This window comes from Molothrus ater, chromosome 4 (assembly GCF_012460135.2).
Source record: "Molothrus ater isolate BHLD 08-10-18 breed brown headed cowbird chromosome 4, BPBGC_Mater_1.1, whole genome shotgun sequence".
Lineage (NCBI taxonomy): Eukaryota > Metazoa > Chordata > Aves > Passeriformes > Icteridae > Molothrus > Molothrus ater.
The window spans coordinates 24,415,239-24,438,295 of NC_050481.2; the positions used below are offsets into that span (position 1 = coordinate 24,415,239).

The 23,057-nt window shown below is 43.6% G+C and overlaps 1 protein-coding gene across 1 annotated transcript in view; it reads left to right on the top strand.

Moving 5' to 3' along the window:
- SLC20A2 (solute carrier family 20 member 2) overlaps positions 1-22,547 on the top strand; it is a 56,894-nt gene extending 34,347 nt beyond the window's left edge. The window contains 7 exon segments of the mRNA XM_054514514.1: positions 760-876; positions 1,519-1,722; positions 3,172-3,645; positions 3,648-3,759; positions 14,328-14,513; positions 15,229-15,313; positions 20,887-22,547. Of these exon segments, the coding sequence (XP_054370489.1) occupies positions 760-876; positions 1,519-1,722; positions 3,172-3,645; positions 3,648-3,759; positions 14,328-14,513; positions 15,229-15,313; positions 20,887-21,051 (1,343 nt within the window). The 3' untranslated portion in view covers positions 21,052-22,547.
- The last annotated feature ends 510 nt before the right edge of the window (positions 22,548-23,057 follow it).

Consider the following 23,057-nt stretch of genomic DNA (forward strand, 5'->3'; position numbering starts at 1 on the left):
AATAAATGAAATAAGAATCTTAATGTTCCCTCTGTTTCAGCTTAGCAGTCTCTAAAGTGTGTGAATAAAAAGGTGGGACTCCATTTTCAATACTGGGGAAAAACATATTTACTCTCCAAGGCCTCTGTTCTGGCAGCATTTACTCACAAGGATGAATTAATCATGTAGGTTTAAAGATAGGCAATGTATATATGGGTTTGAATGATCAGAGTCCAAGCTCTTTCTTATTGAGAGTCAGATTGTTTCATTGAACAAGTGCAAGGATCTCTGTTGGGGGAATAATGACAGAAACACGAGTTGTTGATGTCGCCTGTGCATTGCAGGGCGAAGCCTCAGCTGCATTAAGCTCATATTGCAAGCAAATAAGGGCTTAGAGCAAGCTAAGCATCAGGCTTTATGGACCAGAGCAAAGGTCAAGTAAAGACTTAACCCTAATGGGCAACGTGGTTTAATGTGCATTCATTTATAAAAGCACTGCAAACTTGTTTTAGCAGCCCTGATGTGGGGCTCTTTGGGAAATAACATCACAGTGGGGCAACAGGAAACTGGAAGACTAAACCTGCAAATGTTTTCATGTCAACTATACCTTTAAATACTGCAGTAACTGGTAATGTGTTAAAAGTCATCAGCTCCTTCATGTTGGCTTTGAATACACTGTGGACACTGGCTTTTCTGCAACAGACTGCTCTTCCACTGCCTGGGATAATTAAGTCATGTTTATTAATGGCTTGCTTCAGTTTTATTGCTTTGTCTTTACAGTACTGGGACTGATCCTGCCAATGTGGGCCATTGCTCTAATATCAATCGGTGTGTCCTTAGTATTTGCTGTCTTAGTCTGGATTTTTGTGTGTCCCTGGATGAAGAGAAAAATAGAAAGTAAGTAGTTATTTGATGAAATGTGAGTGGTATAAAATCATGGAATATTACTTTTCAGTGGAGGTGCCGTTGAGGGTCACCTAGTTCAGTTCCCACCCACAGGCAGGATGTGCCTAAACTATTCCTCATGTATTTGTGTAATTTGCTCTGAAAAAGCTGCAGTGGTAGAAATTCAAAACCTTGTTAGGCAAGCCATTGCAGTGCTAAGTTCTGACGTCTAGCAGAAACAGCAAAATAAAACCTGGAATATAATTTGGTTTATATTTTATTAAGAAAAAAATAGAGAAAAAGCCTGTCAGAATGATCATCTTTAAGTGACTGTTTTAGCTTTACAGTAAGTTGGGCTGATCACAGCTTTAGTTGCTTTGCTACTCTCAACAAATGCAGAGAAAAGTGTCAGGTTTCATTAACAGATGAACAGCTCAGTGTTTTTCTTCAGTTACCTACTTTGGTGAATTTTATCAGAAGAAACAAAGATGTTCTAGAATTTTCACACATGAACCTAGTAGAGTGTTAGAAATAAATAGTGTGTGTATGAAACAAAGCTTGGTTATTGTAGCCAAGTTAAACCATGCTGTTGATGCAAACAGTGGAAACTTAAGTAACCTTGGGTTTAAAATTACAGTACTATTCTTTCCTTAGGCCGGTTAAAGAAAGATGCTGCACTGTCAAGGATATCAGATGAAAGTCTTGATAAAATTCAGGAAGAAGAAACACCAGTCTTTAAAGAGCTTCCTGGTGCCAAAGCATCTGATGAGAGCACGATTCCCCTTACTGGCTCAGTAACAGAAGCTGCTGGGGCATCAGATAATATTGCAAATGGAAACCATCCACGTGTACCCTATGGTAAGGAGCTAAGACAACTTGGACGGTTTGTCCTCTTCCTGCTTCAATGAGGTTTCTTAACTTCAAGTAGGTCTCTGCTGTAAATAGTAAATTGGGGTTTGGAACTTCCATCTCTAATCCCTTTTCAGTGCTTGTTTGGAAAGATGCTTATTTACAAGTGACATTTTCTGGAGAGGACGTAAAATAAATTACATTTTGTTTGGCTGTATTTCAGTTTTAGAAACAGCTGAAAAAAAATTACTTGCCTTTTTGCGTTGCTTTGCTTTGTATTCTTAATGGTGTTTCCATCCTATCAAGCAGTGGAAAAATACAGAGCACACAGATTGCTGATGTATGAAGGTTAAATTCAGCATAAAGATGATTAGCATACTACAAAAGGAGATGAAAAGATTTGGACTTTAGTCGATAAATGTATGACCATTTGGAGCATGTCCACTGGAAAAATGTCACACATTGTTTTCTGAACATATGTTTGCAAGAAGTAGACTTGTGCATAAAGCTCTTTCTGTTCTGCCACGTGGTGGGAACACCCCCCTCCACTTAGCGGTCTGCTGACTTTGATATCGCTTTGCTAACATCTACAAAGCCCTGTAATTTGGTTAATAAATGCCTGATATATTCAACTGGTTCTTACAAAATCAAATAAGTCATGTTGTGGAGCCCTTAGAGTGTGTGTGCTTCCAGTTTAAAAATAGCTAAACCCAGTTCTGATTGCTGCACAGTGAAAATCCAGGAAGTCAGGAAATGAAAAAGACAGTTTCTTCAGAAATATTACCTGTGATACATTTTGATGCGTGTCCTGCAGTGTATGCTAACATTAAATGTATACAGTGGGAATATACATCATCATGTTCATAGAACTAGTATATAGAAAATGTTGCAATAACTAAGGAAATACTTCTGAAGAATGTGAATTTTTAAATTTTTTTTAAAATTATTTTTAAAAGCTATGTAAATGTCTCCTAAACAAATGAGTATGAATTAAATGTCTCTTAAACACATAAGTCCCAGTATGAAAATGCAGTAAACCACATTTCAGAAATCCTAATTATTCCTATTCAATGTAGACAAAAGCTCAGAAAAAGCAGAGCTTGCTTTACAAGAAAGGAATTTATTGGAAATTTATATTTTCAAAGAACCTGAGGATTTAACCATCAAGTATCACATTCAAATAGCTGATCCCAAGTGATTTGCTGGAGGTCATGCAGCATGTCAGGGGAGACTCAGGACTGGAAAAAACCTCTTTTTGCATAGAAGATGAGAGACTTTATTTTGCAATGAATGATGAGAGACTTATTTTGCAATGAAATGAGTCCTACATGTAGTGCAAATGGATCTTCTTTGTCCTGTATTATCAGATGCTGGCCACAATATTGTCTTGTGTTGGAGGAAGGGGGCTTTTGTATTGCATTTTGTGTAAACAAAACCTCTGAATCTCTGCCTTTTTAGGAAGGGCATTTTCGGTGACGCACACCTCGGTGAAATCACCTGTTTCCAACGGCACCTTCAGCTTTGACGGCCACGTGAGGAGCGATGGCCACGTGTATCACACTGTGCACAAGGACTCAGGTTTATACAAAGACTTGCTCCACAAAATACACCTGGACAGGGCCAACGATGAGAGGCCCACTGCAGAAAACAACTACAAACTCCTACGGCGCAACAACAGCTACACCTGTTACACTGCTGCTATCTGTGGCATGCCCGTGCATTCCTCCTTTAAGGCAGCGGACACATCTACTCCAGAGGACAGTGAGAAGCTGGTGGGAGACACTGTTTCCTACTCCAAGAAGCGAGTCCGCTACGACAGCTACTCCAGCTACTGCAACGCAGTGGCGGAGGCAGAGATTGAGGCGGAGGAAGGCGGGGTGGAAATGAAGCTGGCCTCGGAACTTGCGGATCCCAACCGGCCCCCCGTTGATCCGTGGAAGAGGATAAGGAAGAGAAAGACACCTCTCAGGTCCATCTACTTTTCCACTTCCTCCAGATCTTAACAGCCTGCTTTGGATCCTTTGCCCATGGAGGCAATGATGTCAGGTAAGAGGAGGAGATCTCACAAGCCAGCAATTTTACAGTTTAAGTACATGGAGCAAGGTTTACCAGCTTTGCTGGTTGGAAAGCACATTCATTTCTGCAGGTAGATGATCATCAGGGCTGCGTATCATCAGTGTCCTCGGTGCCTGCCAGGAATTGCACTGCTTAGTCTATGGTTTCTTTTCTTCTCAAGGGTAAAATCTTTTTATTTGCTAACTAACTGTGAAGTAATTAGTTTAATTTACCTTTAATTTTGGCAGTCTTGGGAGGCATTGAGACTCCACCCAACATGCCAGCGACTGTAAAGGCAGACAGGACAATCCCAGCCCTGCAGAATTTGAAGCCTATTTTAACTGCGAAATCAGAAACTTTCAACAGACAAGGGGTTTCAGACTATTTTTACCATTAGATGAATTTCATCTCTTGTCACACAGCACCTCACCATCTCAGTGGCATGTGGCTGAGGAGCAGTTTGGGTGGGTTTTCTGTGCCCTGGGAACACTCTGTATTTTTCCTTTAGGATTTGGGTGGGCTGCCTCTTCCCTAGACCTGGAGCAATCCATTTGGTGTTTAATAGATGCTTTTTCCAGTATCATGATAAGGTCCCCTGAGAAATTCTCTCAAGTGCTTGTTGGAGCAGCTGTCCTTATTTGGGTTGTGGCTGGGGCTGTACTGAGTCCCCTTTCTGTTGGACCCTTGCCGTGACAGCCATGCCCTTATGGTGTTGGTTTCAGTGTTTCCAGCAGGACTTTACAGCATTCATAATTTTCATCATCCTCCTTAGCCTTCTGGGCATACCCTGTTCCACTCTTCAAGGACAACACTTACTGCTTCTTGCTCTTGTCAGCTTCCTAATTTAACTTGTAACTCATCATGAAAACAATTACAAACGTGTTTCTTTGCTCCCCGTCCATCCTGCATCCTGGGAATTCAGACCAGGGCTTTCTGAAGAGCCTTTTGTACTTCCTTGTTATCCACAGGGATCTGGCTCTGGGAAGGAATCCAGAGGCCCCTCATCCTCTGGATCAGAGGGCAGTGGTGTGTAGCTTTCATTCCTCTCAGATGGTCTCTGTTGTTAAAGACCTTTGCTCTGAGCATACTGGCCAAGAGCAGAGACCCATGGGAGTCAATATCCAAGCTCTGCAAGTGGCCAGCAGTGAGTGCTGAAGGGAACACAGGGATAAGAACAAAGACTGCTGATATTTCTTGTAATTTATCCTGGGAAATACCAGGGTATTATGCAGAGAGTTCAGAGCCTACCTCAGCAGGTGTCACAGCTCCTTTATTCCCTGCAGGTGATACTTATGTTTATGCACATGTTTATGCATGCATCACTTGCATGTTATATAGGAGGAAAGGGTAGTTGATTTTGTTAGAAGTGATCTGTAAGCATGCAGTTAGTTCAGAAATCAGATTTGGTGCTGACAGGAGCTGGATGAAATACAAAGTTCAGACTCTGTGCTGTGTGTGTTGTTGCATCTTACAGCCTCATTCCCTTAGAATTTGGCATTTGGACTAGCTTGTTAGTGTAGCAATATCCTTTCCTGAAAATGCTTTTAGTGTTTTTCAGATCCCTAGTTCTGTTGGTGATCCTATCAAATTTGCCAGGAAATGTGTTTTTATTAAATGCTGTTTATTCCAGAACCTCTTCTTAAGCTGAAATCGTATAATTGCAAAACTAAAGAACAAGTTGGCTTCGTTTTGTCAAAGCTGGTAGAAAAGCAGGGAGGTGCTCATGTGTCTAGGATATTGGATAGGAATCCATCCTTGCAATTGCACTGAATTCCAGCTAAACAATAAAATTAAAGACCCCTTCATATACCTAGAAGATTTATTAGATAAAATTCCCTGGGAATGCCGATGTCTATCCTGTGGATCATATAGCAGAGATGTTTTGTCAGTCTTTGTCTAGTGGAGCAAAAGATGTCTTGGCTTTGCCACATGTCGCTTGCATGAAGATCTGCAGGGCTCAAAAGGCCTGCAGTGCATTGTTTAAAAAATGATGCTGTAGAACCCAATAAGTAGCACAGCTTTTTGTTCACATTTATGTAAGGAAGTAAGCCCTGGCAGGTCCATCTTCCACTGATGACTGCTATCTTTTCATCTCCCTCCTTCATACACTTTCCTTTGGCTCATTTTAGGTGCTGCTGTCAAGCTGTTTCTCTAACGTTTTTCCTTAGCCTTGAATCCTGTTGTTAAAATCCTGCTTTCCCCTGCATTTGGTTTTAAGCTCCTCACTCATGTATTTAGGATAGCACCTCCATTGTCCACACCTTTTTTTTGGACTTGACTGCAACATTTTCTTTCCATATCCTGGAACTTACTCTTGTGTCATGTTTTCTATTTATTTTCCTTCAGGCTGTTTGCAGGAGCAAAGAGATAAAAATAAAAAGCCAGTATGAAACTTAAAAACTGCAGGTGATTGCAAGGTAAACAATTGGCCTGCTTTAGAGAATACTTAAGCATGGGGCATACAGTACATACAGAACAGATGTGGCTCAGAAAAGCTGCATGAATAAGAAGTGCCCCATATAGTTTGGACAGCACTTTGGTGGACAGAAGATCATATGGAGAGCTCTTTTGTTTCATTGTCCAGGACTTACCCAGAGACCTGGAAGAGTTAAATCAGTATTTTTCCCTTGGCTGCAGAACTAATTCTTAACTAACTCACAGGGTAGTTATAGACTCCAGTTTCTTCTAAGATGATGATTTTTATATTCATAACAAAATCAGCCGTGTTTGCTGTAGGAGCTGATGTTTGTAGCCATCAGGGCCTGTGCTCAGGCTGACATCAGCAAGGATACTGGCTGGGGCAGCTGTGTGTTAAAAGGAGAAGGCAGTGATGGTAGCTCCTTATTTGGGTGACTGTTTTGTTCGGACCATCCTCTCCTGCCCTGCCTCCAGGCTTATGTGCACTGTGTCAAGGGTGCTGGAGCCCTTCCAGGGCTGGGACCAGCTGAGCCGGGCCCAGAGCCTTGTGACACCACCGTGCACATGGACTGAATGAAATCTAAAGAATTTAAAATCCCAAATAAATGTGTTGGGACAGAACCGCTGAAAAAAACCCGTTGTTGTTGAAGTTAATTAGCGGCGCCAAGTGAGCAGGACCCACTGGCTCAGCAGTGAGCACAAAGGCAGTGCGTCAGGTCAGGGCAAGGGCAATGGGAGAATAAAAAGGGCAGGGTGGAAAAAAGACCTGGGCCAGGAGCGTGACACGAGGAGAACTGCCAGCTTCTAAATGCTTGTTCAGAGCCAGCTTTCCAGAGAGGCTGGGAGGCTGGGCTTTGTTGGCCAGCAGGGATTATATGCACCTATGGTTGAGTTGGACTGAGCTTATTTTTCTGTAGATACAGGCTGATTCAGCAGGAATTGTCATCTGGAGCTTCAGTGCTGCAGCCACAGCAGCCTACCTGTGTAACAACAAAATAGCAGAACAGTTGCTGAAGGTGTAGGGTTTGTGCTGTATTTTAAAGTCTGAAACATGTCTGAATTAACTAGTTCTCAAAACCAAAGGCAGATGGGCAGGCTATTTTGGACATGGCTAAGAAGGATTGCTAACCTCAAAAAGCTAATATGAAACTTAAAAACTGCAAGTGGTTGCAAGGTAAATGATTAACCTGTTTTGGAGCATATTTAAGCATGAGGTATTGAACTGTGATACAGCTCAGAAAAACTTCATGGGTCAGAAATACCCCATATAGTTTGGACAGCACTTTGGTGGCAGAAGAGCATAAGGAGATCTCTCTTGTTTCTTTGTCCAGGATTTACCCACAGACCTGGAAGAGTTAAAGCAGTATTTTACCCTCACTACAGAACTAATTCTAACTAACTCATGGGGTAGTTTAGACCCCAGTTTCTTCTGAGATTATGCTTTTTGGCATCATAATGAAATCAGCCATCTTTGCTGTAGGAGCTGCTGTTTGTAGCCATCAGGGCTCCCTGTTCAGCAGGGATGCTGGCTGGGGCAGCTGTGTGTTAAAAGGAACAGGGAGTCATGTTTTCTCTGGTGCTCAGCACAGCAGTGGCTGTGGCTGCTCTGCTACTGGGCTGGGAATGAGAAAGCTATGAGCAAAGAGTGTTTACCCCACAGTCCTATCCTAACAAGTGGGAAGATGCTTTTGTTGATTGCTCAAGCAATCTCTGGAGCTTGTTATTCCTTGAATTCTTGCAATCAAAGCAGGATGACCCACAGAGAGATGCTGTAGGTCAGTGTGAGTTTTGCTGATTAAAATATGCTGTTTATGCTGTGAGGAAAGCCTGAGCCTTGTACTCCTCCACACCTGGCCGTGCATGTGTTCAGTCATTTCTCACACAGATTCCTTCTCCTATAAATGAGCAGCCTCTTCTGTCCCTTCCTGCCCTCCATCACTCCTGCGGTCACAGGAGAAACCCTGGGGCTGTCAGAATGGCCTGTGTGCCTTGGCTGGTGTGAGCAGGCAGCTACCTGGGCCCATGGAGGAAGGTTGATTTAGGGCCCTGGCAGTGGCAGGAGGTGTGATGCTGCAGCTGGGCAGGGTGACCAGGGGCCCTGCCACCGCCCGTGTGTGTCTGTGCTGCCAAGGGACAGGCAGTGCTGAGCTTTGGCTGGCAGGTGCTGCAGGGAGGAGAAACCTGCCTGCAGTCATTTCACAGGATCTCAGTTTTCCTGAGTTCCTGCTGCATAAATTGTTGGAGTGTGTCTGCTCTAATTAAATTTCCTGTGGAGGACTTTAGGACTCCCTTTGCATATTCATGCTTAGATATTAGGAAAAAGGGGTCATTGGAGTTAGAGTCTGCAGGTAATGTCATATAGATTTATGGCACAAGTTTGAGAAAGAATGCCTCTCATTATCCAAACAATATAGGCTACTTTACTGACAAAAGGATTTAAAACCATTTCAGAGCTATAGTAAAAATATTTGATTTTTAAAAAATATTTCTGCACATTCTTTCAGTGATTTTAGGGAAGCTGACTGCTATTAGGTAGGGAATTCATTTTTAAGCAAAACAGTTTGAGAAACTAGGAAATGTGTGTTTGCCCAAAATACATGAAGAGGAGCTTTCTCCTCTCACCTTCATACAGATTTCACTGGAGTTTAGGTCAGAGTGCACAAACAGCAGTAGGATTCACCTTTTCCCCCTCTTCCTGAAGTAAAGGCAATGGGATTAAAGGAGGGAAGGGCCAGAACATTGCCAGTATCTCACTGCACATGGAGAGCTTAGTGGGATTCAGCCTCTTGGCTAAATAAGGAGTCTAAAGGAGCTATAGTAAGGCTGGATTACAAAACAGGTAGTTCTTATTTCCTCCCTGAGAGCTGCAGTCAAGATCACTTAGAATATTTAGGAAGCTAATCTGTCTGTTATATTTAGTGAGGGAAGCCTGATTTCTGATTTCTTCCCTTTAGTCCATTCTGTAAATTCAGCTTGTGCCCAAGTAGATGTGAATCTTCATTTCTGTCCTTTACTGTGCATGTACAGGACATTTTTGTTGTGCCATGCAGGCAAGTCAGAGAAGAGCAGCAAGAAATGGGGTCTCCAGTGGGTGTGGGAATCCCTCCCCATCCCTCTGTGAGCAGGGCTCATGGCTGGGCTTGCCAGGGGAAAAGCTGATGCTGGTGGGCACAGACCCAACCCTCCAGGATCCAGGGTTGGGGGTTCAGGGCCAGCATTTGCAGGACACAGAGATGAGCTGCAGGAATAAAAGCATGTCCACCCTGACTCATTAACACACCCAAAGCTTGCACTTCACAGGGCACAGCTCTGACACACTTTTATTGTGCTGTGATAGATGTCAAGGCTGTCCAGTCATTTGAAGTAGGATAAAACTCTCCTGATAATCTGATAACCTTGGAGATTAGAGCATGTTTTTTTTTTCCTGTTGCTACCTACAGACATATCTGTCTTTCACTCTTGCTCAGCTGGGTGATGTCTCAAGACATAACTGCAGCCTATTTAGAAATATCATCCCACTGATTTTCCCAGTGGAAGGTTTGTTTGTGAAATCCTGGTTTGGGAAATAGTCAAATGGCTGGACATTTTGTAATTGTACTTGTAATTTTGGACACCTAATACAGATTTTTCAGATGGCTGTTTTGCTCATCATTCAGCTTTAGTTTGTGATAATGGTTCTTTCACTCCACTAGAAAAAGGGACTAAAAAGCAATCTCCTTTTTTAGGTGGCAGAGAATCTAAGCATGGTCATCAAGGAGTCAATACATTATTCACAAAGCATATTCAGAGTGTAGTTTTCAAATACAGTTAGATTTTCTTTTTGAGCAACTCACTACTCCCCTCAAACAGCAGCCAGGAAATAGCAATGTTGCTGCATCATGACATGTTACTACAAGCTTGGTGGGCTTTGGTCACAGAGCATTCAGCTGATTGCTGAATGACTGGGAAAAAGCCCCTTGTTTTTTACTAAAAAATAAAGTGTTAGTCCTTATTCCTCCAGAGAAGGTCTTGGACTTGTGACCCAAAGGTACCTAAAAATTTCCGCTTGTGTGTGTGTGTGCATGGGAAACTGTCATTTCTAAGCCTGTCTCATGATAGCTGAATGTGGGGGGGTTATTTTTGTTGGTAATACTATCTGTCTCACAGGGGAGAGGAGAAGCCAGCTCTATTTATAGTTCAGATTCACTGTCAAATGCTATCTTTCACAACAGTTTTATAAATGCTGTGTGACAGATTCTAAACTGGCACCAGTGAGCAGCAGAAGAGAATTGTGCCAATTCACGTTAGCCGAGAGCGCCAGGAAAATCATCCCGAGGGTCAGGCAGCACCTCAGAACCATGGAGCAGCCCTTCAGTGAGCCACCATGGAACACCTCTGCCAGTGCAAGTACTGCTGTGGGTGGCATTAAATCCTGCACTGCACCTCCAGGGAAGGCAAACAGCCCCTGTGCAGCACCCCAGCTGCAAAGCCCTGTGCCCTGCGAGTGATGGGGCTGGGGGAGCCCAGCAGAGGTGGGGGAAGTGCTGGATGTGGAGAATACACTTTGCAGCAGGCAGGCTCAGGACTTGGGCTTCTTATGCCATAACATTTCATAAACTCATCCTAAAATTAACTCTATTGGCCACCCCCTTGTGCTCAGTGGGAAAGTGTGTATTAGGTGTGAAAAATTAAAGTAATACCATGACAGGAGCAGCCTGTTTTCTGTTTTAAACCCAACAGGTAGATAATACAGCAGATTCTTTAAAGCACTTCACTTTCAAAGTAACCTGAGGGTAGTTTTACATATAGATATATGTGGATGGGAGTTCAGAGCCCCTGTGTGACCATGTCAGGCTTTTTTCTTCTCTAAACTGCAATGGATAAGATGTGGAGCTCCAGCAGAAAGGAGAGTTAGTTAAGGTAAGTAGAAACCTGGGTGGGAGAGTAAGAGAAAATAACTTACTGAAAATAGACTTGTGAAGTGAGTCTTAGCCAAATGCATGGAAGATTTGAGGTCTGCTTTCCTGCTAGTCATGTCTTGAATCAAGTGAGCTAGAACCAGTGGGAAATACTGTGAAAGCCACATCCCAGTCTAGCCAGCTTCCTTGTGGTTCATCTGGTTAGTCACTCAGCTGTAGGAGACATCTGTTAAGCAAACTGTCTTATCTAACAATGCCTTTTTTGTTGCTGGGTTTTTTTAGTGTGTTGTTTCTCCCTAACCCTCTCTTACTGTGCTGTTGGGAGTGGCTTTTTGTCTTCTACCTCTGTGCAGAGCCAAGATGATAGGCTCTGCAGTGCCTGAGTCAGACCCATTTGCTCTGAGCTGTTGGCAGTTTCATGGTGGGACAGGCCCAGCAGCTTCTTCTAGAGATGTTTTCCATTGGCATAGGGAGCATTGATACCACAGGCCCCTTGGACTGCACCTCCTGGACAAGTCTGGAAGCTGAAGGAGCCCCTTGGAGAGCTGTTATGGTGCTAGATTCAAGCCACTGTTGTTGCTGTTTGTAGCCACTTGCAGATATTCAGGCTGGGACATGCCACTCTTCCAAAGAGCTGAACATTTAAGCCACATTGAAAATGATTTACTGGGAGAGGAAAAATGTCCCTCTGGTATAGATAACCAGTGATGCAGACACCCACAAAGGAAAATGAGGTTAGTTTTTACCTTTTTGCCTTTTCAAGCCTATCATCAGCCTAGTGCTGTTTGGCTTTCTTTTCTTACAGGGAAGGTATCAGAAATGCTGCCTCTGTGGGCAGCAGTGTCATCTCTTCTGCTCTGTTGGACAGAATCAGCCACTCAGATTGTCTGAGGCTGAGCATAAGTCAGCAGAGTTTTGACTTGTCTTCCCTTGCCATAAATAAGAACCTTTTCCTCAAGAATTAAGCTTTGTTGATTCACAGAGGTGTAGCATTTGCAAATAATTAAAACTGGGCTTTGATATGGAAGAGCATGGTTTGCTGCTGTAGTTATGGAAGCCTTTTCTGCCTTTTCATTTACGTTGGGACTGACAAATACGTATGCATAATCTCTTCAGAAGAGTCAGGAATCAGTGTCTGATGTCACTTCAAATGTGGCTGTTATTTTCAACAGGGAAGTTTTTTTCCATGTCATACAGCACTATAAAAAGGGATGATCAGTTTTGCCTTTATTCATCTGATCAATGTATTATTTGCCTTCATCCATCCTTCAGCATCCATCAGTTTATTCGTGTACCTTCGTACATTGAATTACCTTTCGTTTTCTGTGCCCAAAAAGGCATTTAAGTGTGCAAGTAATTTAATCCACACCTGAAAACACTGGAAAAACAGTTTCAGCTTGATTTCAAAATATTAGAAATGCTTCAGTCAATAATCTCTTCTTCCATGGAAGTAAAATAATTCTTGCATTTAGGCCCTAAGGACTTTTCACATACTGTCCTTTCAAAACTGAACGAATTGAATGCTTACTTGGGCACAGTATCAGAACAGAATTTTAAAGTGTTCTAGCTAATTGAAATCACTCTTTATTTAGAGTCTTTAGTTCTTCATTGTACTACCCAGTGTCTTCAAACCCACTGGATTTTCTTATTCATGTTAGCTCACTAATTTATTTTCAGGATCTTTCTCAAAATCTGTAAAAATTGGTAATTCTTTTTTATAGCCAAGAGCATTTTTAACTACTTTCATTTCCCTCGCAGCTTGAATGTTGCTGCGTGTGTTTACGAGGGAAAAGCTTTTCCTTATTACTTTGCTTCAGGATCACTTCTGCAGGGTTCAGAGCTCAGTTTCTCGAGGGCCAGATGAAGGCAGGAGGGTCCTGTGTTGCTGAGGTGTGCCAGCTTTGGGCTGCTGGTGACCCTCGTCTCTTGGCAATCACCACTCGGCCCCTGGCACCTCATATCTGGTAAAGACAGGATGGAAGGAAATTATTAACTGGCATATACAGTGGCCTGGTTTGCACAACATTTGACATTAAAACTGGCCCTTACTCCATCTGTGTGCTTTGGAGTGGAACCAGGAACTAAATTTAGCAGGTCCTGGCTCCGGGGCGAGCATGGCTGTCAGTCCTGCCTGCGGTGCTCCCTGTGACCTGCTTTCCTATTGGTTTACAAAGAGGGGAGCTTCCCTGATAGTTTTCATATTTTTGGAGTGACACTGGTCAGGTTTGTTCTGCTCTTTTCACTATTATTTAGACATAAATATAGCACTGCTTCACTAGTTACTTGGTGAATAAATGCTGCTCAGCAAGGCAGGCAGCTACTTGGTTTAGTAAAAGAGCTGAAAACAAAAGGGACGTTGAAATTCTTATCTGCTTTTTAGTATTTAAGCCTCCAAAGTAATTGGATACTGGCTTTCAAAGTTTTTCTTCTAGCTAGAAGTTTCTGTCTAGAAACTTGATGCTTTTTTAGAATAAACAGAGCCAGAAGTCTGACTCCAGACATGAGTATCAGATGACCTGCCTTAAGAGTGGGGAATTCAGTGTTGCTGACTTCCAATGTTTTTCCAGATAGTAGCAGCAAAAAGGGCTTACTTCAGCTCTGTGTCACCAAAGGCTCCTCTCTGATCCAGTCCAACTCACTCTACGACATCTTTGAAGATAACTAAGTCACCTTCCCAGCTGCACTCAGATCATATCCCAAACATTACAGGCTGTCAAGCTAGAAAATATTTCTATATTCTTGTCTGTGATGGTAATTTTGCTCGTTATTTTCCCCCCTGATAAAAAGAGCTAAGTTGATACTTGAATTTTAAAGATGCACAGCTCCTCAATTGGTAAATTTTGAGGTATTGGTAATTCGGTAAATTGAGGTTTTGAAAAAATTTGAGGTTGGTAAAATTGGTAAATTTGAGGTTTCAATGTGGTACCGAAAATACTGATTTTTGTCACCAGAACAAACATAACAAGGTACTTCCAACTCTGACATTTCAGGAAACTATTTGTAAAAGAGAAATTTCTTTCAGGCCTTGCTCTGGTTATCAGTGAAGAAGTGACAACTGAAAGAGCAACACGATAAGAGTCTCCTGCTGCACCCTTTCCAAGTGAGAAAGGGTGCTGCCTGTAGGGTCAAGTCAGGGTACTGCTGCGCCCATGATGAAGAAAAATCATGCAGAAAATAACAGACTTCTTTCAAGGCAACTCTGTGCATTTTTGTGACTCAGGTGACACGTTTCTGTTTCTCCAGCAATGCCATCGGTCCCCTCGTCGCACTCTGGCTTATCTATGAGCAAGGTGCCGTAATGCAGGAAGCATCCACTCCCATCTGGCTGTTGTTCTATGGAGGTGTTGGCATCTGTGTGGGCCTCTGGGTCTGGGGAAGAAGAGTTATCCAGACTATGGGTAAAGACCTCACTCCAATCACACCGTCAAGGTAGGTCCACAGGTGTCATTGTGGTTGTGTGACCTTTGTGTGTGAGCCAGTCTGAGAAGTTGCTGTTCCAGTATTTTGTTTGTAATGCAGTTTGCTGGATTTGCTGTGCTTTGATTTTAATGATAACCTGGCTTTGACTTCTCCATCTTTCTAAAGAAAAAAAAAAGAAATAAATGGAAAAGGAGAAAAAGAAAACATGAGAAAAATAAAGAGAGAAAGGAAAAAGGATAACCCTGTAATACTGAATGTGTTTAAGGCATAGAGGTCTGCATGAACAGGCCAGCAGAGTCTTCTGTTGATGACCTAATAAGCGTGGTAGAAGTTGCATTTGGAAATGGCAAGATTACAGTGGCTTTCCCAGTGTGCTTGAGACCATTAAACCCATATGTATTCATTACAGTAATTTTTGTCTTTAATGCCTACTCGACCTCTGCTGGTGCCTAACCAAATTACTAATTAGGCACGATCCACGGCAGCGTAGAGTAGCGGAGGTCTCTGACGCAGTGAGCCGCGCAGACGGGGTACTGCGGATGACTAGCCTGTGCCCTTCCCATTGTTCAGCCCTTTCTTGTCCTCTTAACTTACTCACATGACCAAAAATCAGTTGGAGATAAGAGTCGAAAGAAGAAACGGGTAAGACTTTGGCACGCTGCATGGTATCAGTCCGAGCTGATGCAAAGAGTGATTGTGAAGTGTTTTCTTATGCTTCCCGCAGTGGATTCACTATTGAGTTGGCTTCGGCGTTCACAGTTGTGGTAGCTTCCAATGTTGGACTTCCTGTCAGTACTACACACTGCAAGGTATGCCTTTGCCCAGCGACTGCAGTCAAGGCAGTCTGGACTATTCATCTTAAAATTGTGCTGCTCAAGCCAGGGATAATGGCACGGTGCGGGGAAAGCAGCTGCTGGCAGAGGATGGTTAGGTAGGGGTGCCTCATCTCGGTCACGCCAGCAATGTGGGAAAGTAATCAGGCTTCCAGAAAATGTGTTGGAGTTGTCACATTAAAGTCACTGGAATTGGCCACAGCATAAACCCCATAGCTGCTGGTGAAGAAGAATAGTGTTTACTAAAGCCTGACCTCAATTTTAAAGCAAACGATTGCGAGGAAGAGCCTGGTTTCCTCTGACGGTGCCATTTGAACCTGGCTGGGTAACATTTCTCCCTTGTTCAGAGGCTGCGCACCATTCATCATTTATACTTGACTTTCTTGATAAGTGCATGGCATGGGATTTCCTGCATATAACTCTTTCACTACAGGTTTTCCATCTGTCTTTTTTTTTTTTTTTATTTCTTCACAGTGGATTTTGCATTGAAGTAATGTGTGCGCTAACGGTACTTGTAGCCTCAAATGTGGGTATTCCAATAAGCTCCACCCATTGCAAGGTATTGGAGTTTGCAGTGATACTATCAGTAAATCACATCACTAGGACAAACCATAACAAAATCTGGGAGATACCAACTGTTGCAGATTGCCTTCACTGTGCCATGCCCTGCAGACCGTGACCGCAAAATATCAGGGCCCGCTTTTAAAGGCAGTACAGCCAAGCAAAGTCAGCATTTTTAACTGATTGCACAAAAGTCTGGACTGTCTTTCACCCCTACATGGTTGTATTGAACTAATATAGACATATTAAAATAACATAGATTCGTAGTCTGGTAGTCTGTGTGAACCCAGTTATGTGTATTTTAAAACCACCTGTATGAAAACCACTGCTACATCATGAAGCTAATATTTTAATGTCTCTCTTCTTTTAAACCAACTTGTCCTCACTTTTGTGCATTGTAATACAGAATCTGGCCCTTGTAATTAGTCCTTTGAACAAGGTACTTTGCTTTTTTGTTTTTTTTTTTTTTTTTTTAAAGAGCACTTTGTAGTATAGATACAGGCTGGGTAATGAGCACAATTTAATTGTGTCATGAAGACATTTACATAGCTTGTATACATGAGGGAGCATGTGGACATTTGTACTACTGGAAGACCATAATGGAAATTTGGAATTTTGTTCCCTGGGAAATTCTCAGGTCAAATATCCTGTCTTTTTTCCTTTTGTTTCTCCATGGACTCTCAAGCTCCTGGACGTGCAGAGCTGTTTGTTTCTTTCATTCTCTGGCAGGATGTGGGGAAGCCCCTCCAAAATCAGAGAACCCAGAATGGCAGTCCCTCTGCATCATTGCACACCACCAAGACCAAGTCCTAAAAAAAGGCAGTCCTTGTAGGATTCCCTGCTGCACCCTGGGGAGCCCCTGGCTGGGGCTGGGACAGGCAGGTTTCTGGGGATAACTGCTCCATGGCATGGCTGGCAGGCTGGCAAGAAGCCTGGCAGCCTTGCCTGTGACATTGACCTGCTTTCCAGTAAAAGAGTCAATGAAATCCACACATCCTGCAAAATGCCCAAAGTTGGTTCAATTGGCCTTTTTCTAGTGCAGACCATTTCTTCAGAAGGCCTTCCTCTATTGCAAAATCATTTAGTTCTTTTACCCTGGTGCTCTTTGAGAAGCAGCCAAGACTGAGCTGCTCTGAAAGGCCGTTCAGATTTCCTGGCATTGACAGAACTCTGGTTCCTCTGAATAAGGCAGGGAGGGGAAAAATAATAACAATGTTATCCACTTCTAAAAATGCTAGCCTGAAACTCCTCCCTTTAGGCTGACTGGTATATCAAATGCATGATGAAGAATTTGCCAGGGAGAATAATACAGCTTTGATTATCCCAGTTGCATGCCTGAAACACTTCTAGCCAACTGTTGTAAAAGAGAAAACATACTTTGGTCCAAACAAATAGACTGAATTTAAAAAGAAAATGTCTTGGAAGCCAGAAGCTAATGAGAGGGGTATTCATTCACTCAATGCAGCTAAAAGCTTGGTCTTTTCTAACTGCAGAGCAAAATAGTTCTTTTTTTAAAAATACTTCCATAAAAGCAGCTAATGTGGTTAGTCTGTGTCTGCTCCCTGCAGCTTGCTGTATCTCATTAGATGGATCATTCTTAATAGGAAGATCCACTTTGCAATAGGATTAGACTGTTCCAGGGATGTCATGTTATTATAACTGACTCTGTTTCAGCAAAATGAGATCTTGAGTTGAAAGATCCTAAATGAGCAACACAAGATAAAGCAAACACTTGTAACTGATGTATTCTTGTATTCCTTGCTTTCTTTGAGGGCCAGGGAAGGAATAAAAGAATTGTTAAATATCATTTGGTCCATGTGAAAATGCCTCGCTGAAAGTGCTGTCAACCACTGAGTCAAAAATGCCTTCTTAAAATTCAGCAGAAAAATTATTTTGCCTTAGAAATCCAAAAGAAAACAGGTTTGAGGTGAGTGTAATCTTGAGCCTCCAGCATCAGGGATTGGGAATTATTCTTTTCCTCAATATTTGCTCCACTGCAAAATAGCATTTGCTTGAGTGGAAGCCCTTCTGAAGGGGTGTCAGTCACCTGAGTGTGCAGCAGCTGGATAAACTGATGGCAAATAAGGAGCAGCATGAAACAGATGAGGTGGAGGGAAACCTTTTTGAAGTGAAACAGTAGTCTGTAATGAAAAATGGAGACCAAGTATGAAGCTCGGAGCAGCAGTTTTCAGATCTCATAGCAGATGCGGTGGCAAACTGGAGGTTGGTAGCAGGAATAAAAGCATTTAGCTTCTGGGAAAGGTTTGTAAAGCCCTCTCAGATCAGGACCTGCCTTTGGTCCTAAACCAGAGCCTTTGGTCTCCATGAGGTGTCACTGCCCCATGTGCCTGTCCCATCAATGGCCCAGCAGCTTTTTCACACTCAGTGCCTGGTGAGAGGCTGAACTGCACTTTCATCTTTGCTACAGGTCCAAGGGGAGAGGAAAGACCCTTGAAAGCCTCCAAGTCAAGAGGGCTTGGAGGAAAGACCTTGTCTTTTGAGCCTCAAAGGAATTTGTGGGTCTGAAGGCAGTAGCCACATTGCTCTGGCTGCACCAGTTCAACCTCCCCTGGGGTTTAGCACTGGAAAGCCAGAGTGGTGGGAATGCATACCTTCCCTTTCTGCTGCCCAGGTGGGCAAATGATCACATAGAGTCTTAGAGTGCCTGTTTTTTGTTCTCAGACTGGAGATTTAGAAATAGGCATTTCTTAGCTGTAACAGAGTGTGTTCATGTAAGATAAAATTAGAGTGCAGCAGTTAGATGCTTTTCCTCTGCAGAAGTGACTTTGCTGAGGTCATTCTGTCAGCTCCATTTTGCCATTATGATTTTGCGGTTTTGAAAAATATTCTCTTTTGCTATGATTGAATTATCATGTTCTGTGTGTTCTTATTATACAGCATTGCACAGGAACAAGAGAGCCAAAAGCATTTCTGTAATGCTTTAAGCAGAGCATACTGAAGGCAAACTGCACTGGTTTCAAACCAATCTCAAAGTAGATACCATCTGAAATTCTACAGAAGGTGTAGTGTGCCTACACCCAAGGATTAGCTTCTCTCCTAACCTCTAGTCTTATCAAAAACCACTATTAATAAACTAAACTTTAATCATGTTTAAAACAGATTGCCAATGCCATCATTGCTGATACCATTTAAATTTCAGGAAGGACTCGGAGATTAGCGTACGTAGACTGCAGCCTTGCTCAACAAGTAACACACACCAAATGTAAAGCTGAGCCTGACAGCTGAGCTGCTGAAAACCCAAATGCTGTTTCTTGGGTTAATGCTTTGATGTAGTCACAAGTGTGAGGTTCCTCTTCACCTAGATACACCTCCACCTCCTCAGCACACTTACCCCTCCTAATTGCAGAACAGCATATTGTTCACTCCAGGAATATTCAGATGAAATATTATCCAACAAATTTCATTATTGGGTCAAATTTTCAACAGAGACCTTATTGGTCATAGAATATCAAGTTTAGTTTTCCCTTGTTCTGTCACAGGCCCCCTAGAGTTACAGGGTCTTCCACAAGTAACTCTTCTCCAAAAAGAAATGTTTAGCAGTAGTTAGAAGCTGAACAGGTGTTAGCAAAACATGCAGATTTTATATCCCCACGCTATCTTTCCCTGATTCCCTGTACTCCTGGCATGTATCATTTTCCTGGCTGTGTGCAAGGGGAGCAACCCATCTTTTGATCTATAGGCAGGGACTGATACTCCCATTAAGAAAATAAGCAGGGAGGCAGGGATGGCACTTCAGGGAGCACATACCCAGCTGTGTCTTGGAGTTTCCTTACCTTCAAAACAGGATATTTCTTCCACATTTCTTGCTGCTTTACTGTGCACTTTGAATAGACTTACACTGTTTTTGCTAACAGCATGGAAAGCACTTCCAGGGCAGAAAGAAAATGTAGTCTTTATGAAATTCTTGTATAATTTTTCACTGAAAATGTTTTTCTCAGTCCAGTTTTTTTCCTTAAAAACTGATATGCTGGGTTTATACCTGAGTTTATAAAGTGAAAATACCTTTGAAGGAAGAAAAGGTTGCAGCTTTACCCATAAAACACAGTGTGTTTTGTCTACAAAACCACTGACCTACCCAGCTGCCCTGGTAGTAGTGTCTTTGAAGGATATCTTGGTGTTTTATCCATTCCCACCATCCTCTTGGTGTCTGGACAGTTAGTGTGCCCCATAATATAGTCTGGTGCCTTTTTCTGCAAGACAGGATTTTAGTTCTGGATGCTTTGCTTGGCTAGCTGGTCCAGAAGAGTTTGTTTCCCTCACAGGGCTCAGATTGATGGGTTTGATGTACTGGGTCTAAGCCTGCCCTGCCTTTCTGCCCCCTGCCAAGCCACCATCACTGCCACAGGGTGGGCTCAGCTGCTTTTACCTTGCCCCTGCCATCCTGTTTGTGGCCTGCAGTATTGGAATATGGATGTGGTGTTTTGAGGCTGGGCTGTGAGCTGCACAGAGAGGCTCAGCAGCTGCTGGGAGAACAAGCAGGGCATCCCAAACCAGCAAGAGGACAGGCAGTGGGACAGGAGCCATACTAGCTGTCCTGTCCTGCCCCATGAGATGCTCTCCAGCAGAGCCTTAAAAACAGCTTTCTTGGTGTTTTCCTGATTTAAACTGCAATCAGACCAGAGTCACGGGACACTTGCTCTCTCCCCCGTGGACTGAGTCAGGTGTAGGGCTGCCTCACTTGCACTGAAGGCTCATGTAGGAGTGAGCAGGGCAGAGAAAAACTCCCCAACATAGTTTATTGCCCAAGACCCATGAAAAATACATTGAAAAACAAAGGTTTAAGTACCCTGGAAGTGTCACCCTCCTGCCAGCACACCAGAACAGCGCCATTGTCATCCTCAGGGGCTCCTTTATCTCAGGGCATCGCTTGGTATCAGCTGACTGGCATTGGTGTGGCCGTGGGCATGTCACAGGTGCTCAGACCTACCCCTCACCCCGTCTCCCTCTCTCTTCCCCACGCTCCCAAGGTTGGCTCCGTGGTGGCCGTGGGCTGGATCCGCTCCAAGAAAGCCGTGGACTGGCGCCTGTTCCGCAACATCTTCCTGGCCTGGTTTGTGACTGTGCCCGTGGCCGGCCTGTTCAGCGCCGGCGTGATGGCGCTGCTGATGTACGGGATCCTGCCTTACATCTGAGGAGCCTCCTCTGCTGGGAAAAGGGGAAATGGCCGAGCTACTACCCATGGGAGAAACGCTCCCATGAAAGAAGCAGTCGGAGAGGATTCATCTTCCATACCTAACTTCTTATCTACTGTACATAACAATGTGTCATATTGGTGACATGGTGATGTGGTGCCATTTCTTATATATTAAAGAAATATATATGCATATAGTAGGTAACAATACCTAAGTTATATCATCAGTGGGGTGAAAATAATTGCCTAGAACTTAATATTTAGTAAAATTTGTACATAGTGTATCATTTTGGTGGCTATTTTTTAATCTTTTGAAGAAGAGTATGGATTAGGAAATGTTTCTTGTCCATTTGATACAAGAAGAAGCGAGGTACAGGACTGTGTAATACATGACTTTTTTAAAGCTATTAAGATACTGGAACAAAATAAAATGTGCAGAAGTGCTTTTCATAAAATAACTTTGTTCATATCACATTGATTTTCATGTATCATAGTGTGATGGTTATGGCTGTGTAAATACTTATGAACAGTAACTTTTAAATGGTGCATTTCCCTTATATATTTTGGATAAGAAAGTTTAGGAAGTACCAAAGAAGCAGGGGAATAGCTTGCCGATATTATGTTGTTGTCTCCACGTGTGTTGTGTTTCCCCACCTCTGATTCAATGTTGTTTCACCAAGCTCTGGCCAGTGAGGCCAGGGTAGTACTGTTCATGTCTTAATGTAACTTAAAAAAAAAAAGCGCACACAAAAAATTAGTTCTTGTACTTAGTAGGCAGCCCATGGCTCTCCACATTAGCTGATAGTAGACTGACTTCATTTTGTGGGTTGATACTCGAGTATCTCACTGCTCACCTTCTACCTTCCCCCTTCAAGTCTCAGCTCCCGGTTGCCCTGCTCTGGGTTCCTGTGGGAGGACCGAGCGCCAGCCTCCCTCCTCCTCTCCATGCAGACACAAGCACACTCTCAGGTACAGGAGCGGGGCCCTGGGGCACCCCCGCGTGCAGAGGCGAAGGGCAGCAGCGGCGGGACAGGGCTCAGCCCCGGATTTGTGCCTGGAGGCAATGGGCGCCCACGGGAGTGCTGATCCATGCAGGGGAGGACGTGAGCAGGTGCTGCCTCCCCCCTGGCAAGTGCCATGCCAGCCACAGCCAGCCAGCCTCCTGCTGTGCTCCTACAGCAGGGAGGGGACGGGAGCCTGGCCCTGTGTGGATGGAGGTTGAATGGTAACCAGCATTTGGGATGAGATTTTTTTCACGGCAGCTCAGGGGAGAATGGCCAGCTACATCCCCTGCACGCCTTTGGAAAGCACATTTGAGTGAAGGTTACTGATTTATGTGTGGGAGGCAAAGGGCAAGGGGTGCCCAGAGGAGGTTGGGAATCTATTACTGTTTAAATGCTGCTAAAATTTTGATAAAATGTTCTTGGTACTCCATTGTGATTTTTCCATTGGTCATTCATACCAAATTTATAATAAAAAGATAAACAGCCCCTATAACTGCCTCTTGCGTTTTTGGAGTGTTACCCAGCTGTAACGGGAAGGCTCCCCGGGCAGTTAAAGCCCACTCCTTGGCATCTGCCACCCTTTGTCCTTTGTGTGCCGTGGTCAGTGGGATCAAACCATGCTCTGTGTGGCGCTGACAAAACCTCCCTTTTCTCCTGCTGTCCTGGCAGCCCCAGGGCCCAGCCTCGCTCTGCCCGGGCTCGGCTCACAGGCGTCTCTCGGTCGAGCTTTGGGAGCTCGTGGGCTGCTTCAGACACATTCCCTGGGCACTCGCTGCCTCCAGCTGCCTCCCTCACCCTGGCTCTCTTCCTGGGGCTCTGGAAGCATCCCTATTGCCATGGCACCGTGCTGCTCGGTTTCCAACCCCTCTGAAACCCTAGAGCTGTGGTATAAATAGTGCTGGCAAATGGGTGGGCAGCAGCTGAATGACCAGAGCAGTCAGTAAATGCACAGAGAAAATTTGGGATGTGTGGAAAAGGGTGGAAGAGCTCTCCTTTTCTTAGC